The sequence below is a fragment of the Grampus griseus genome, assembly GCF_964374135.1.
Source record: "Grampus griseus genome assembly, chromosome: 1".
In the NCBI taxonomy this organism is placed as follows: Eukaryota; Metazoa; Chordata; class Mammalia; order Artiodactyla; family Delphinidae; genus Grampus; species Grampus griseus.
Window position 1 is genome coordinate 48,075,316 of NC_139017.1, and position 14,155 is coordinate 48,089,470.

At 56.2% G+C, this 14,155-nt stretch overlaps 1 protein-coding gene across 3 annotated transcripts in view; it reads right to left on the bottom strand.

The window, feature by feature from the left end:
- Positions 1-621: 621 nt before the first annotated feature.
- TMCC2 (transmembrane and coiled-coil domain family 2) overlaps positions 622-14,155 on the bottom strand; it is a gene marked incomplete at both ends in the record, with an annotated part of 35,263 nt that continues 21,729 nt past the window's right edge. Inside the window, 4 exons of one of the 3 annotated variants that reach the window (XM_082652687.1) lie at positions 622-933; positions 1,195-1,330; positions 2,542-3,482; positions 11,572-11,598. In XM_082652687.1, coding sequence (XP_082508813.1) covers positions 622-933; positions 1,195-1,330; positions 2,542-3,482; positions 11,572-11,598 — 1,416 coding nt within the window. Of the gene's footprint in view, positions 934-1,194; positions 1,331-2,541; positions 3,483-10,583; positions 10,767-11,571; positions 11,599-14,155 lie in introns of those variants that run through there. The other 2 variants (XM_082652686.1, XM_082652685.1) reach the window with 2 other exon arrangements.

The following is a 14,155-nucleotide window of genomic DNA, read 5'->3' on the forward strand; positions in this document are numbered from 1 at the left end:
GGACAGGCAGAAAGGATAACAGGGAACACACAAATCCAAAGCCACACCTAACTGGCCTCCAGAGCCTGCATCCTTCAGATCCCAGAAGGGCCCAACCCAGAACCCAGCCTCAACCCAGCTCTGGAGGAGGGAGGGGTGAGCTGGGGAGCTTCCTTCCTGAAACTCTTGCCTTCATTCTGACCATCTCCACAAAGAGGGAGCCGGAGCTGCCTGAAGCATGGGCTCTTCCCCAGGAAAGCCGAGGCATGGCCCTCTCCCGCCCCTCTTCTCATTGGCCTTCCTGACCCATGGCATCTGCGTCAGCTGGGAGGAGCACTTGTGTGACTGTAAATAATCAGAACAGTCCATCCGGGTGTCCTCTGCTCCATTTGGCCACCGACGCCCCCACCGCCTCCAGCCAGGGCTACACTGACGGCTCCCTTCAGGCCAACAGGGAGGAGGCACTGGACAGAAGAAGCAAGGACAGAGAAGGGGGCAGAAGTTGCTGGAATGGACAGTTTGGGCAGGAGGCCAAACTGGACACATGATGAAGTCCAAGGACTCGGGAGTCCCAGGGTTCCCCCGGAGAAGCATGGCCAGCTGGGGGCTGGGGAGAGCACGGGGTCGGGACAGGCCGGCCGCTCAGCTGGGCAGTAGCACGTGCTGCAGGAGGTAGGTGAGGGAGTCCCAGTGCTTCCAGAGGAGGAAGAGGACGAGGACCAGGAGGGCAGTGCTGGTGATGCGCAGGCGGGTCTTCATGAGTGGTGTGATGAAGTTGGCGAGAGTGGACACGAACACCAGCAGCACGGCCATGAGCGCCAGGATCACGTTGATGAACTTGCCCAGCAGCGCCCGTGCGTTGGCGTTCTCCACGCCCTCCAGCTGCACCACCTGCTGCTGTTGCTGCTGCAGCTCCAGCTTGGTGACCCGGGTCAGGCAAGACTCCACAGCCTCCTGCAGGGACACAGGGGTGGGTGCATTGGAGCTCGGGGCGGGCAGACCCCCAGCCTAAACCCTACCTGCCCCTCCGAGGAGGTGACAATGCACAGGGTGCCCCCTCCGAAGGCCAGGCAGGGCAGAGAGTGATCAGCTGCAGCTAGGGGCCCGAGTCCTTTAATGATGACTATCTGGGGAGGACGGTGGGAAGTGGAAGTCTTGATTAAGGGGAAGCGGCGGAACCAGCCCACTCCCGGATTCCTCTTGAGGCTGCTGTACCTGGATGTCCCGGGCCCTTTCGTAGGACTGGTAGGCCACCTTCTCCTCCATGCTGGCCAGCTCCTGCTTCAGGTTGGTCATCTCATTCTGGTGAAGCTCGGTCAGGTCGTTGAGCTGCTCCTCCAGCCGCTCATACCTGGCGGAGGGAGAAGGTATGACACCAGTCCCAGCTCCCCAAGCCCCTTGTCTCTCCCCAGGATCAATTTCACTCATTCTCAACAATGACTCAACCCACCCCAGGTGTCCAGCCCTGTCCAATTTTAACAGCAACCACAATGAAAGCTACTACGTACACAGCACTTCTTATATGCAGGCCCTGGGCTAGGCACTTTCGCCACATTATCCCATAGGATCCTCCTCCACAAACCTTCAAGATAAGTCCTAGTGTCATCCCCATTTTACAGACGAGAAGACTGAGGCATAGAGAGGTTGAGGAACTTGCCTGAGATCACAGAGCTCATGAATGGAGGAGTCAGGGATTGACTAACTTCAACAACCTCAACCCTTAAGCCCTGGGCTAACAGGCTCTCCTGGGTACCAGGGACCCAGGGATATAGAGACACAATCCCTGCTCTGAAGGCACAAAATATAGAAGATGACTACTATGGCGGGCGGCGGGGGGGGGAGTTAGCTTTCAGGCAGGTTTCCCCCTCAATTTTCCAAACCTTCTTCCCATATATAAAGAAGAAAAGGTGCTAACTAAAGAAAAGATCCCGAAGACTCCCAAGGAGCAGGTGCCAAATGGCACACGAGAGGCGCAGAGCAAAAGCAGAGCCGACAGAAGGGAAGGAGGGGACAGCCTGACTCGGGAGCCCCGGCTGAACGATCACATGGACCACGCCAGACACCTACATACGGTGACTTTACAGGTTTGGACTCAACCCTCACAAACCCTGTGAACAGGGCTTCACGTTATTCCCGCTTCACAGATGAGGACACCGGGTACGAAGAGTATTAAGAACTTTGTTCAAGGTAAAGGGTAACGAGTAGAGCTGGGATCTGAACCCAGGTAACCTGGCTCCAGAGTCAGCGCTCTTAGCCAGACTCTCTCCAGATAAAAGGCCATGTAGCTGGCTCCTGCCTCGGTTTCCCCTTTTGTACAACAACCATGTAATCATCAAGGAGGGACGCTCAAAGCTCCTGAGACGGGCAGAGCCTTCCTTCCACAGGCCCCGTAATCCTAACTTCCAGCTGCCCTGGAAGCTGGTGGAAGGGGCCTCGGAGCCTCTTCCTGGCCCCTTCCAGCAGCCCAGGAGCCTTCTAGATGCTCCCCCGTCTGCTGCTACCACCAAGTCTGCAAGCCGGTGCTCGGCCCCTCTCCCCAGGGCCGGGCCGGGCGGCACACACCTGTAGCGCTCCTCCTGCAGGCACTGGGTCATGTAGGTGTAGTCCCTCTGCAGCTGAGCCTTCAGGTCCTCCATCGAGTCCTCCAGGTGGGACTGGCCCTCCTTGATCTCCCGCAGCTCTTCCAGCACGGCATCCATGTTTCCGGGGGCGCCGTACAGCATGTTCGACTTGGGGCTCCCCAGCGCCGCAGCGGGCCCGGCCCCCGAGTTGCTGCCCGCCCCAGCCGAGCTGGCGCTAGCGCTGGAGCACTCATCGTCGCTGCCGTACTTGGGGCTGGACACGAGCGTGGCACTGCCGCTCAGCGCCCGCGCCGCCTCCTCGGGGGGCCCGTCGTCCAGAGGGTCCTTCAGGTGGGCGATGTTGTCAGCGCTGCCAAACTTGTTCCGGATGAGGCTGGCGAACTCCCGGGGCTTGGACACCACGGCGGTGTGGGTGGCCTGTGAGAGGCCGGAGAGGCTGCCCTTCACGCCCTCCACCACGCCACCCCCAAAGCCGCTGATGCCGGCGCGCATGTTGGCGCCCACGTCCTTCAGGCCCTGCTGCATGTCCCGCAGCACATCCTTGGGCTGCCGCGACGGCCCGTTCTGCTCGATCTCCTTCAGGCGCCGGCGGTAGTGCTCCAGCTTCTTGTGCAGCTGGGCGATGGTCTGGGCCGACTTCTGGTTCTTCTTCTCGAACACCTGCTTGATGCGGGACACCTGCTGCTTGTCAGCGTTGTTGGCCAGCTTCAGGTACTCTGCCACGTTGTCGTCCCGCGCCTCCTGCTCGATCTTGATCTGCTCTGTGATCTTCAGGATCTTCTGGTGCAGGTGGTCGATGGCGGCCTTGGTCCGCTGGGGGTCCGGGGCCCCGTCCGGCACGTCCAGGCTGATGGGGCCATCGGCGTCACCGTGGCCAGGGCCGCCAGGGAGGCTCAGGGCCGCGAGGTCCCCCTTGTCGACCTGGGGAAGAAGGCAAGCAGAAGAAGCGTAAGTCAATCAGGAAACCAAGGGAGGGGGCCCACAGGGGTCTCTCGTGTGTCCCTGGACAACTCTGGACTTGGTTTTCACTGCCTGGAAAACAGATGCGGGATGAACAGGAAACTTTAAGGAAAGAGTCCGAAAGGATAATGGCAATGACAACAGTATTCCCTCACAGCTGCCATTTAGGAAGGGCTTGCACATCTGCTATTTACCCAATCCCCACAACAACCCTAAAATGCAGTCTAGGCAGACCTGCTCCTCCTTTGGCCCAGAGAGTTCAAGCAAGTTGCTCAGGGACAAACAGCTTCAGGAAGACAGAACTGGCAGCCCAGAACTCTTTTTGCCCCATCACATGGACCAAGCAGGTCTGAGGCTTCACTGCAGTCACGGGGTTATTTCTCGGGGATGAGACACGCTGTCCCTCTGGACTCAGCCCTCCATAAGGCTCCTGCCTGGAGCAGGCCTCTCCCTCAGAGCTGACCAGAGCCTACACTTGGGCCCCATGCAGGCACAGGAAGCACTTCCCTGCACCCTCCCCACCTGGGCTTCCCCAGTGCAGCTCAGCGGGCCACCTGCCTCAGCGGACACCTCTCGCAGCCCTTCCCTTACCTTCCAGCTCCCTGGGGTCGTCAGCAACCTCTTCCGCTTCATGATGGCGGGAGCGCCCAGCCCTGCCCGGTCTCCCAGGCCAGGGAGAGGAGCACACCCCCACCTGCCTGCTGGCTGGGTCCCCAAGGGCTCGAGTCCCAGAAGTAACCCACAGGGAAGCGGGGCCCAGGCTGGGGGCCTGGGGGTACCAGCCATCCAGCGTGGAAGGAGGTGAATGTGCAGGAGGGAGAGGACAGCGCCTTTTCCTCGCAGGCAGGCAGGCTTCCTGAGTGCATCAGGGTGGCACAAAGAATGGAGCAGAGAGACTGAGAGAGGATAGGGGGCAGGGAGAGAGGGGAAGGAAAGGTCACAGAAGATAGGAAAGATGGGAAGCAAGGTCGGATGAAAGCAGGCGGGCCTGGAGCCCCACTCTCCCAGGGCCAGACCTGCCTCAGCCTGTTGGAGGACCACTGTCCACAGCCGAGTCCCAGTGTCTTATCTCCACGCAACAACGGAAGCAGCAGGAAATGGCTCAACCCCCTGTATTTTTACACACAGCACACCCTGGGCCGGTCAGATATTCGCTATTTTTGTGTATGTAGGGGTGGGGGCAGGGTGAGGTGCACATGGGGGAAGGGGTTAAACACAAAGAAAGTGACCCCAGCTCGCAGCTCACGCACCGGAAGCAGCCCGTGCCAACTGCAGGCAGAAGCCACTGGGCTCCATCTCTGCAGAGGTGCAAAATGATTGGCAAACGCTGTTAAAAACAACAGCCCTGCCAAACTCAGGAGCCAGAGGAGGGTGTCTCCTCTGTGGGCTTCCTCTTCAGCCTTTTCAGGTCCCCGTTCCACTGGGGACGCTGGGTACAAAACCCATCCCTTCCCATACCTCCTGAAGTCAGGACTTTCCTCTGACATGTGCTTTGGGTCTCCCCGCATGTCCCTTTGCCCTCTGCCGGGTGCCGATACCTTCAGGACCTTGTATATCAGAGGAGCCAATTCCACAGTCTCCCTTAATGACCCGTCCCAAGGTCTACTCGTTGCAGCAATCTGACTTCAAACTGCATCGTGCAGTGAAACCCCTTCTTCCTGTGCTGTTCCTGCAGTGACGGCAAACACCCCATCTCTCGATTTTCCTGACCCTCAGTATTCCCCCCTGTAAAATGGGGATCATCATACCTCCTCTCAGGCCTTTGGTGAGGGTAACACAAGATGATGTGCAGCGAGCAGTCGGCACAGCACAGGCAGAGGCACTCATCGGTGCCGTCTGCATCTGCCAGCACAACATTTTGTGTGTGTGGCGGAGGAAATGAAGTTTATTTAAAAGGTTATACCAAAAAATTTGCTCAACATTGATACTATGAGGCAAAATTTAATTCTATATGCAACACACAGCTTTTAAGATGAAAGAACTTGACCCCTTTATAAGGCCGCTGTGCTTTCCAAAGAGACTCAACACTTTCCCTCTCTTCCACTCGCTGCGTGGGAGAAACAATATTCAGAAAATGAGTTGGGATCTGGCGGCCTCACTGCCTGATGCTCAGCTAGGTCGCGGGCTCATCTTTATAAAGAGGAGAGCGTCGGTCCCACCTACTTGGAGGAGTGTCGGAGGACCTAATGAGACATGGACTCGCTGTGAAAAGCAAAAGTGCTTTGGACTACAAGGGAGTGTGAAAGAGCAAATTCCCTGCCCGTCCGGGCTCCAGTCTGGCAGCTCAGAGCCTTTTACCCCTCAATTTGGTGGCTGTCTGGCTTACAAATAGAAAAGCAGAGCTGAAGCTGGCTGTGAAATCCCCATGAATGAGAGAACAGGCACTCCAGGAAAATCAGCAGGGCCTGCAGTCCCACCCGTTTCCCCACCGCCCGCCCCTCTTCTCTGCCCTGGGGCCCAGACTCAAGCCTGGGGTTCCTGCGGCAGGACCCCAGCTCCTTCCTGCCCCTCCACTGGGTCTACAATGCCTGGAGCCTCTGGCTGGCTCCAGTCACAGAACATGCCTCTTTGTCCCTGCCCCCAGGGAGTTCTCCGCTCCCTCCTCTCCCCAAGCTCACCCCCCCCCCCCAAGGCTGCAGCGCCCTTTCAGGACGAAAGGGAGACAGGGTAACCAGGAAAAAAGAGCCAAGGAGGCTGCAGACAGACAGGCAGAGGTACAAAGAGGGATTATGCTTTAACAAAGGAAGGAAAATTAGAGCATTAGAAGAAAAAAGATGAGAAAGCTGTTAAGAGGGATGAATCTAGCAGAGCACGAGGAGAATGAGATTTGCTCACAAAAAATAAGAGAAGAAGAAGAATCGCAATGAGACAGGATACACGGCCCATGCAGGACAATGGAAAGGGCACTAAGTGTGGAAGCAAACACCGGTTTAGACTCCTGGCTCTGTCACTTACCAGCTGTGTGCCCTTAGATATGTCATTAACTTTTCTGGGACTCAGCTTTCTCATCTAGAAAAAGGGGGTATTTCTACCCACCTCAACGGATTGTCAGGAGGATAAAATGAGACCATGAAGGCAATGGTCACAGTACAATCTCAGGGCACACGGCAGGTGCTCAAAAACAAATCACAATCAACTGACACTTCACGTCCACTAGGACGGCTAAAATTTAAAAAGGAAAATAACAAGTGTTGACGAGGATGTGGGGAAATCAGAAGCTTCACACCTTTGCTGGCAGGAATGCAAGATGGCACAGCTGCTGTGGAAAACAGTTTGGAGGGTCCTTAAAAAATTAAACATGGATTTACTTTATGACCCAGCAATTTCACCCCTAGGTGCAGCCCCAAGGAATTGAAAGCGGGTATTAAACAAGTACTTGTACACATATGTTCACAGCAACACTATTTACAATAGCCAAAGGGTGGACACAACTCAAATGTCCACTGATCGTTGGGTAATGGGTAAGCAAAATTGGTAGAGTCACACAATGGAATCTTACTTGATTATAAAATGAATAAAGTACTGATAGAGGCTACAATGTGGATGAATCTCAAGAGCACTACACTAAGTAAAAGAAAACAGATACTAAAGGCCACATACTGTACAATTCCATTTATATGAAATGTCCAGGATACTTAAATTCATAGAGACAGAAGGCAGACTAGCGGTTGCCAGGGGCTGGGGAAGGGAGAAATGGGGAGTGACTGCTTAATGGGTACAGGTTTCCTTTAGGGATAATGAAGATGTTCTGGAACTAGAAAGAGGTGATGGTTGCACAACCTGGGTGTGGAAGGCCAGGGCCCTCAATCTGCTGGCCTAGGTTGCAGGGCCAGCCCATGTCCTATTACAGAGTGGGTCTGCGGGAGGGTATCTGAGTCCTTCATCTTATGGGCACATTTTTAATACAGCAGAAGCTCTAGCTGAGACTTCCCTGGCGGTCCAGTGGTTAAGACTCTGTGCTTCCACTGCAGGCATGGGGCACAGGTTCAATCCCTGATCGGGGAACTAAGATCCCACACGCTGCTCAGCACAGCCCAAAAAAAAAAAAAAAAAAAAGGAAGAAGCAGCTCTAACTCACTCACTCACTAAAAAGAGGAGCAATACAGATCACTGAACTCCCGGTCACTAGCAGGTGAAAACTCCCAGGGTGCCCCAGCCTGGAGCACGGCAGTGGGTGGCCTACACAGGCACTGCTGTTCCTCTCTCGAAACTGTCACAGAGCCTCACATGGCCCAGGCCACCCAGCCCTCTGTCCATGCCTAGCCACCAACACCATGGCCTCCTCACCCCACTCTCCTGCCTAAGAGGGGCCAGACACTCCGCAGGCACCTGACCCCAGGAAGAATCCCTGTGCACAGGGGGGCAAGTTCTAAGAAGAGGAGAACCGTGGAGAGTGGCCCATGCTTCTTCCATGACCCCTATCCACACAAGGCAACCCAGAGGCCAGGTCACGCTCCCTGCTCAGGGTGCCCACCAGCCAGGGCTGAGGTCACTGACACTGTTCTACACAGACAGTGATGTTCGAGAAGTGCTGATGAATGTTCTGGAAGAGCCAGAGCTGGGATGCTGTCAGAAGTGTCCGGGGCACAACCTTCCCTATTCGTCTCCCTGCTCTGGAGAGACACACCCCTGGGAGCACCCCCTCCACGAGGCTTCACAGCCCCTCAGACTCTTCTCCCTGCCCGCTTCCAGCAGAGCTGAGCGAAGCCGGATTAGGCGCTCTGCCAGGTTACAGGGCTCCCACCTCCTCCGGGGCCTGAGCTCACATCTCCATGTTAACCCGGCCAGACACGGGCCATGGGTCTTCCTCTCACACACTGGCCCGGCAGCCTGGGTCCCTGAGGCAGACACTGTTGGGACAGAAGCATCCAAGCTTACATGAAGCTCCTCAGTGCAAAGGGGAAGGACGCTAGCCATGTAAACTCTGAGATGTGAATCATGGGTCTATTTCTCTGGCAACAGTACAAACACATTATAAACATGCTTCAAGATGGACCATATCAACAATTACACTTGCAAGGAATGCATGCTCCACACCTGCGCTCCCAGGTTCCCAGGAGACCGGAGATGGCCCCCAGCCTGTGACTCCCCTCCCCCAGGGACAGGCAGCCTCCTCCTACATTTACAAAGTGCTCTCCTGTTAGGGTCCCCAGAGCAAGCCGCATAGAAGATGATTCCTGTCCTAGCTACCTGCTCAGGGGTTGGAAAGCCAACACTAAGGTCACTCTTGGAAAAAAAAAAAAGAGTAAAGAAAAGAGCTTTGGGGCTCCTATGCCCCCCTTTAGGAGAGCAGGGTGGCCCTGTCATCCCGGGTCAGGTGGCCTGTGTGCCCCCTCCCAGGGTGGAGAGCAATGGAGTCGGGTGTCAACCCTGCTTTGTCTGTGGGTCTGACCAGATGGGCTGAGGTCCACGCAGGGTGCTGCTCCTGGGCTGCAGTGACTAAGAGCCCCGCAGGTGAGTGTGACAGGCCTGTCAGCCCGGGTGACTCAGCAGAGATGCTTCCATCTGCTGACTTCTCGCCCTGTGACTCTGATTTGAGCACCCTTCTCAGGATGGAGAACACACAGATTCCCCTCTTTCCTCGAGGGAAAGGGAGGTAAGCCAGGCCAGGATGGAGAGGGACAGCCATGGCCAGCAAACACCCCACCCCCTGCTCAAAGAGGCAGTGTGACCCTACAATGAAGCTGGGAGGGAGGCAACCTGACATCTCCCACACCAACCTGATGCTCCAGCCAGGGCAGACTGGGAAGGTTACGCCAACCCTTGGTCCTCAGCCAGGGGCTGCTCCCATTCTCCCAGATAATGCAGGTGCTATGAAGCCGCTCAACCCCGGCTCTGAGGCATCATCACAGCTAACCCAAGCCAGGTGCGGGAGGGGCGGGGAGGGGCGGGGAGGGGCAGGGGGTGGGGGAGGGGAAGGCACCAGCCCATCCAGTGGTTCCATTGGTGCCTGGGAGCCCACGTGGCTTTTCTCCAGAGGGCAGGGAGGCAAATGCTTAGATAAAGGGGTACACGTGGAGGAGGATATATTACATATATACACCTGGGGCTGTTCACTGGGTAAGAGTAAGATGAAAAACTCCTGCAGTGAGACCCCAGCTGCCACACGAGGGATTCAAGGGCAGGTGCGTGAGGGACCTGGCTCTTCCTGCAGTGCCCCTTCCTCGTTGCATGAGTGCCCTCAGCGGCTTTACAAGGAATTTTACGCTGCTACGAGGGACTGCAGGGTGCAGAGTCCATACAGATGAGGAAACTCACTCTTGCATCCTTTCATGCAGCACCTACGATCTCCAGGCAGCCGGGCACTGGGTGGAGGCTTCAATCAGCCTCCTCCTGCAGCCAGCAAGTGCTTCCTCCCGCCCTGAGCCTAAGGGTGACTCTTCCTGGCAGAGCGACACTCCTCTCATCTAGCCCTCGGATTCCAGTCCTTTCTGATAGGTCCACCCCTTGGTTCTGGTCAAAACTACATCCTCAGCTCAGCCGCCTCATTCCCTGCCCTGCTGAGAACAATGCCCTTTTGTCCACACAAATGCCCTGCTGTGCTGTTCCCTCTGCCTCCTCATACCCACACCCTGGCTGGAACCCCGGAGCTGCCCTCCCACCTTGGCGCCTCCTTTATTCTCAATCCTCCAAATTCTCCCAAAGCTCCAAGCACCCAGCACTTTGCTCCTTCCGGACCCTCCTACTGGGATGGTGCTCACTGGCCCTTCACATTCCTCCCTCCCGGTCACTGTTTCTCTGTAGACAGAGGCAGCCACAAGCGGGAACACCCCTTCCGCTTAATTTCATGTCAGCTCCTCTGGCCCCACGCGTTGTGACGTCTGTAGGTTTCTGTGCCAGGGCTCCCTCACCCAACCGCAAGGGCCCTGCCAGCACCCGTCAGCCTAAGCCTGGAGGCCTGGTGTTCACCCCTCCTCCCTTCTCCCATCTCTATAATGGAGAGAGAAGAGGAGAGGGGGCCACAACCCAAGAGACTGGAGGGGAGCACAGCCCACCTGACAAACTCCAGAAATGGCTTTCTTCCATCCCCCAACCCCACCCCCATCCCTACCAGGGCCTCACCTGTGTAGGTACCGTTTCCCAAAGCCGTGCTGGTGTTGGGGTACCAGGGGCCCTGAGGCCCCAGCTTTCTGCAGGCTGTGCCAGGCCCCCGGGATCACAGTCCCTGGGCAGTGCTGGGCTTGCCAAGGAAAGCCGGGGTCTGCGAGCAGGTGTGCCGGAGCTCCCAGGCTCTGCAGCCGCCATCTCCAGTCTGAGGCCCAGCCTGGGGATTAGGGGCGGATTGCGCTGGGAGATTTCTCCCTCCCTGGGGCTCACAGCTGCTCCTTCCCATCTGGGAGGAGACAGGGAGGATCACCAAGCGGGTGCCCTCCTCCACCCTGCCCATCCCCAAGTCCAGCTGTTGCCACTATGAGTCCAGTGTTCATGAGGACATCCAGGTGTGACAGATAGCAACTCCTGCCTGGGGGCAGGTTGGGGAAGCACATGGCAACACGTGCACCTGCATCTTTCACCCAACCGGATGGATGCTCCGCCCCTCCCCTCCTCTCCCCTCTCCTCCTCTCCCCTCCCCTCATGCACGCACAAATGCCTCTCACCGTCAGAAGCCCCTCTCACAAACAGGCACAGTCCCATCAACTCCCTTCTTCAGCCTCAGAACAGAAGTGGACCTCCTAGCCAGGCTTCCAGGATGGAGGCAAGCTCTTCAAAGCCAAAAAGGCTGGAGCCTGGAGGGAACTCTCTGGCAGATGCTAACACAGCCAGCTCAGCCTGCAGTCTTCTGCCTCTTTCCCCGCTGCCCTGCCCACAGGCTGAAGGCACCATCACTCCCAAGGCTTCCTCCCTACTCCAATAACTGCCTGGAGGAAGCAGGCAGTAGCCAGCCTCACCAGGGGATTTCCTCGTCTCTGAGATCCTAGAAATCGACTTTCTGCTCTGGACACCGCTGCCAGCTACTTCCCCGCTAGCTTCTACTTCCCATTCGTCACACCCCCCCCTCCACCCCACCCCAGCAAAAACACCCAAGATAAAACATGGATGGCAAACTCACAGCCGTCTCTTCCTCCTTGGACTTCATCTTGACAGTCCCAGCAAGAAATCCCGTGAGCGGCCAGCAGAGGGGGCGAGAGACCCACAGTTGCGGAGAGCAAGCTGTAAGGAGGGTGCCGGGGTGGCCAGCGGAGTTCAGGGATCTGCTGGGCCTCTCTAAGGGCAGCTTCCCACAGCAGAATCACCAAAGATGACGCAGATTCTGCACCAACTTGAGCCTGGTGAGAGACTCGGGGCTTAAATATTAAGGATCGGCATGGATCACGCTGACGGGGCGGCCCAAATTCAAGAAGGTGCACGGAGATAAGGGCCCAGTGCTATCTCTAGGGCCCAATGCCAGGGCCCTCAGCCAGAACACCAAGAGCAGAAGTCCCCACACCTTAGGCTCGTGGAAACCTTACAAACATTTGTGGTGGCAATGACTTGGGGTCTGTGAGGACAGGGGCCTAGCAAGGGCACAACACTGAGGTCCCAAGTTGTGGGGCCGGCTCGAGCATAAGCAGTCAGGGCCATGCGGGGTCAGGGACGCTTCCAGCAGCTTCCCACACCTGTAGATGACCTCCCGCCTACGGCACTTGAGTTTTTTCTTCATGCTTTGGGCATGTGCACTGTTCCTCTTGCATAAACAAGTCTTAAGTCTTAATGATCCCAGGAGGGCAGGGATCAGATCTTAACTATATCCTGGCCCTTCGCTGTGTCTAGCGTAAGACTGACCCTTCCTGGTATTGACGTCTGTAGATGACTGCCTGATCTATCCCACGGAGCTGAGATGGAAGGCAGTCCAGCTACTGCAGTCTGTCCTAGGTAGCCACGGAGGCAGCCTGGTCTTCTCACACTCAAGACATCCTTCCTCTGCCCCCCACCCCCTTCTAGGCTCCGCCAAGCTAACATATGTAACCTTTTCTTACAAGCAAAACGGGGGGGCGGGGAGGAGAAAAAGGAGAAGGCAGTAGCAGCAGAAGCCCAGAGGCAAGGAGGCGGCTGAGTAAGCCGAGCCCTGGGGCTCTCATGACACCTCACAAGGTCTCACTCCCCAGCTGCCCAGGATCATGAAGGCTCAGAAGCACCACGAAGAGGTTCCTTCGAGGCCTCACTGCACCACCAAGATGACCCTGAGGTGGCATCTGGCGTCTCCCTAATGGGAGGGTTCAGCTCACCTCCAGGGACAACTCACCCATCAGCACAATAACCGAAGAGCAGGAAAAAGTGGGGTGGCGCTCAGGGTGAACCATTAGTCTGCTGAGAGAAAAGGGACGAACAGGAACCGGGGTGATGTCTGCCAGGCAAACCAGCAGCAGAGAGGTCCCTTTGCCTCCAGAGTATGTTCTCGTCTTAACATGTCTGAAACGTTCCCAAATCTGCCAGGGATGCAGAGTTTCCTGCCCTGGGGGTGGGAAGCGGGAGCCCGAGGTGCCATGACGTGGTGGAAAAGGTGATGACCAGGGTGTGGGTCTCAGCTCCATACCTGCTATGGGAGCTTGGTCGAGCGAGCACAGGCTCTGTGACTCAGTGTCTACCACTGCATTGGGAGGAGTGCGTGAAGGGGGGGCTTGGAAAGCCCCGGCAGGAGAGGAGTGTGTTGCAGGAAGACACCTCGCTCCCTGGGGGCAGGTTACACCTTTCGGCACACGGCAGAGGGCTCGGGTCAGAAGGCCTGCTGTGACTCCTCATCCCGCCACTCGCTAGCAATGCAGCCTCCACAGGCCCTGTACACGCCTCTTCACAACTGCAAGAGGAGGCGGCAGCACCCACAAAGCAGCAGTCTGGAGAAAAAGGCCTCAGGGATGAGACCGGTGGCATCCGGAGCTGGAGGAGAGGGTGGGTGAGCTGAGCCCTGGAGATTCTCTGCAGCTCAGCTGCAAAATCATACATATGATCCTTATCTCCCAGGGCTGCAGGGAGGGGAGGATCAAACGGGAACATGAGTAAAAATGCCTGACACATCACAGGTTTTATTGAAATAAATGACTAAAGACCTAGCAATCCCACTCCTGGGCATATACCCTGAGAAAACCATAATTCAAAAAGACACACGCATCCCTATGTTCATTGAAGTTCTATTTACAATAGCCAGGACATGGAAGCAACCTAAGTGTCCATCGACAGATGAATGGATAAAGAAGATGTGGTACATATATACAGTGGAATATTACTCAGCCACACAAAGAAACGAAATTGAGTTATTTGTAGTGAGGTGGATGGACCTAGAGTCTGTCATAAAGAGTGAAGTAAGACAGAAAGAGAAAAACAAATACCGTATGCTAACACATATATATGGAATCTAAAAAAAAAACAAAGGTTCTGAAGAACCTAGGGGCAGGACAGGAATAAAGATGCAGACATAGAGAATGGACTTGAGGACACGGGGAGGGGGAAGGGTAAGCTGGGACAAGGTGAGAGAGTGGCATGTCCATATATACACTACCAAATGTAAAATAGATAGCTAGTGGGAAGCAGCCGCATAGCACAGGGAGATCAGCTCGGTGCTTTCTGACAACCTAGAGGGATGGGATAGGGAGGGTGGGAGGGAGATGCAAGAGGGAGGAGATATGGGGACATATGTATATGTATGGCTGATTCACTTG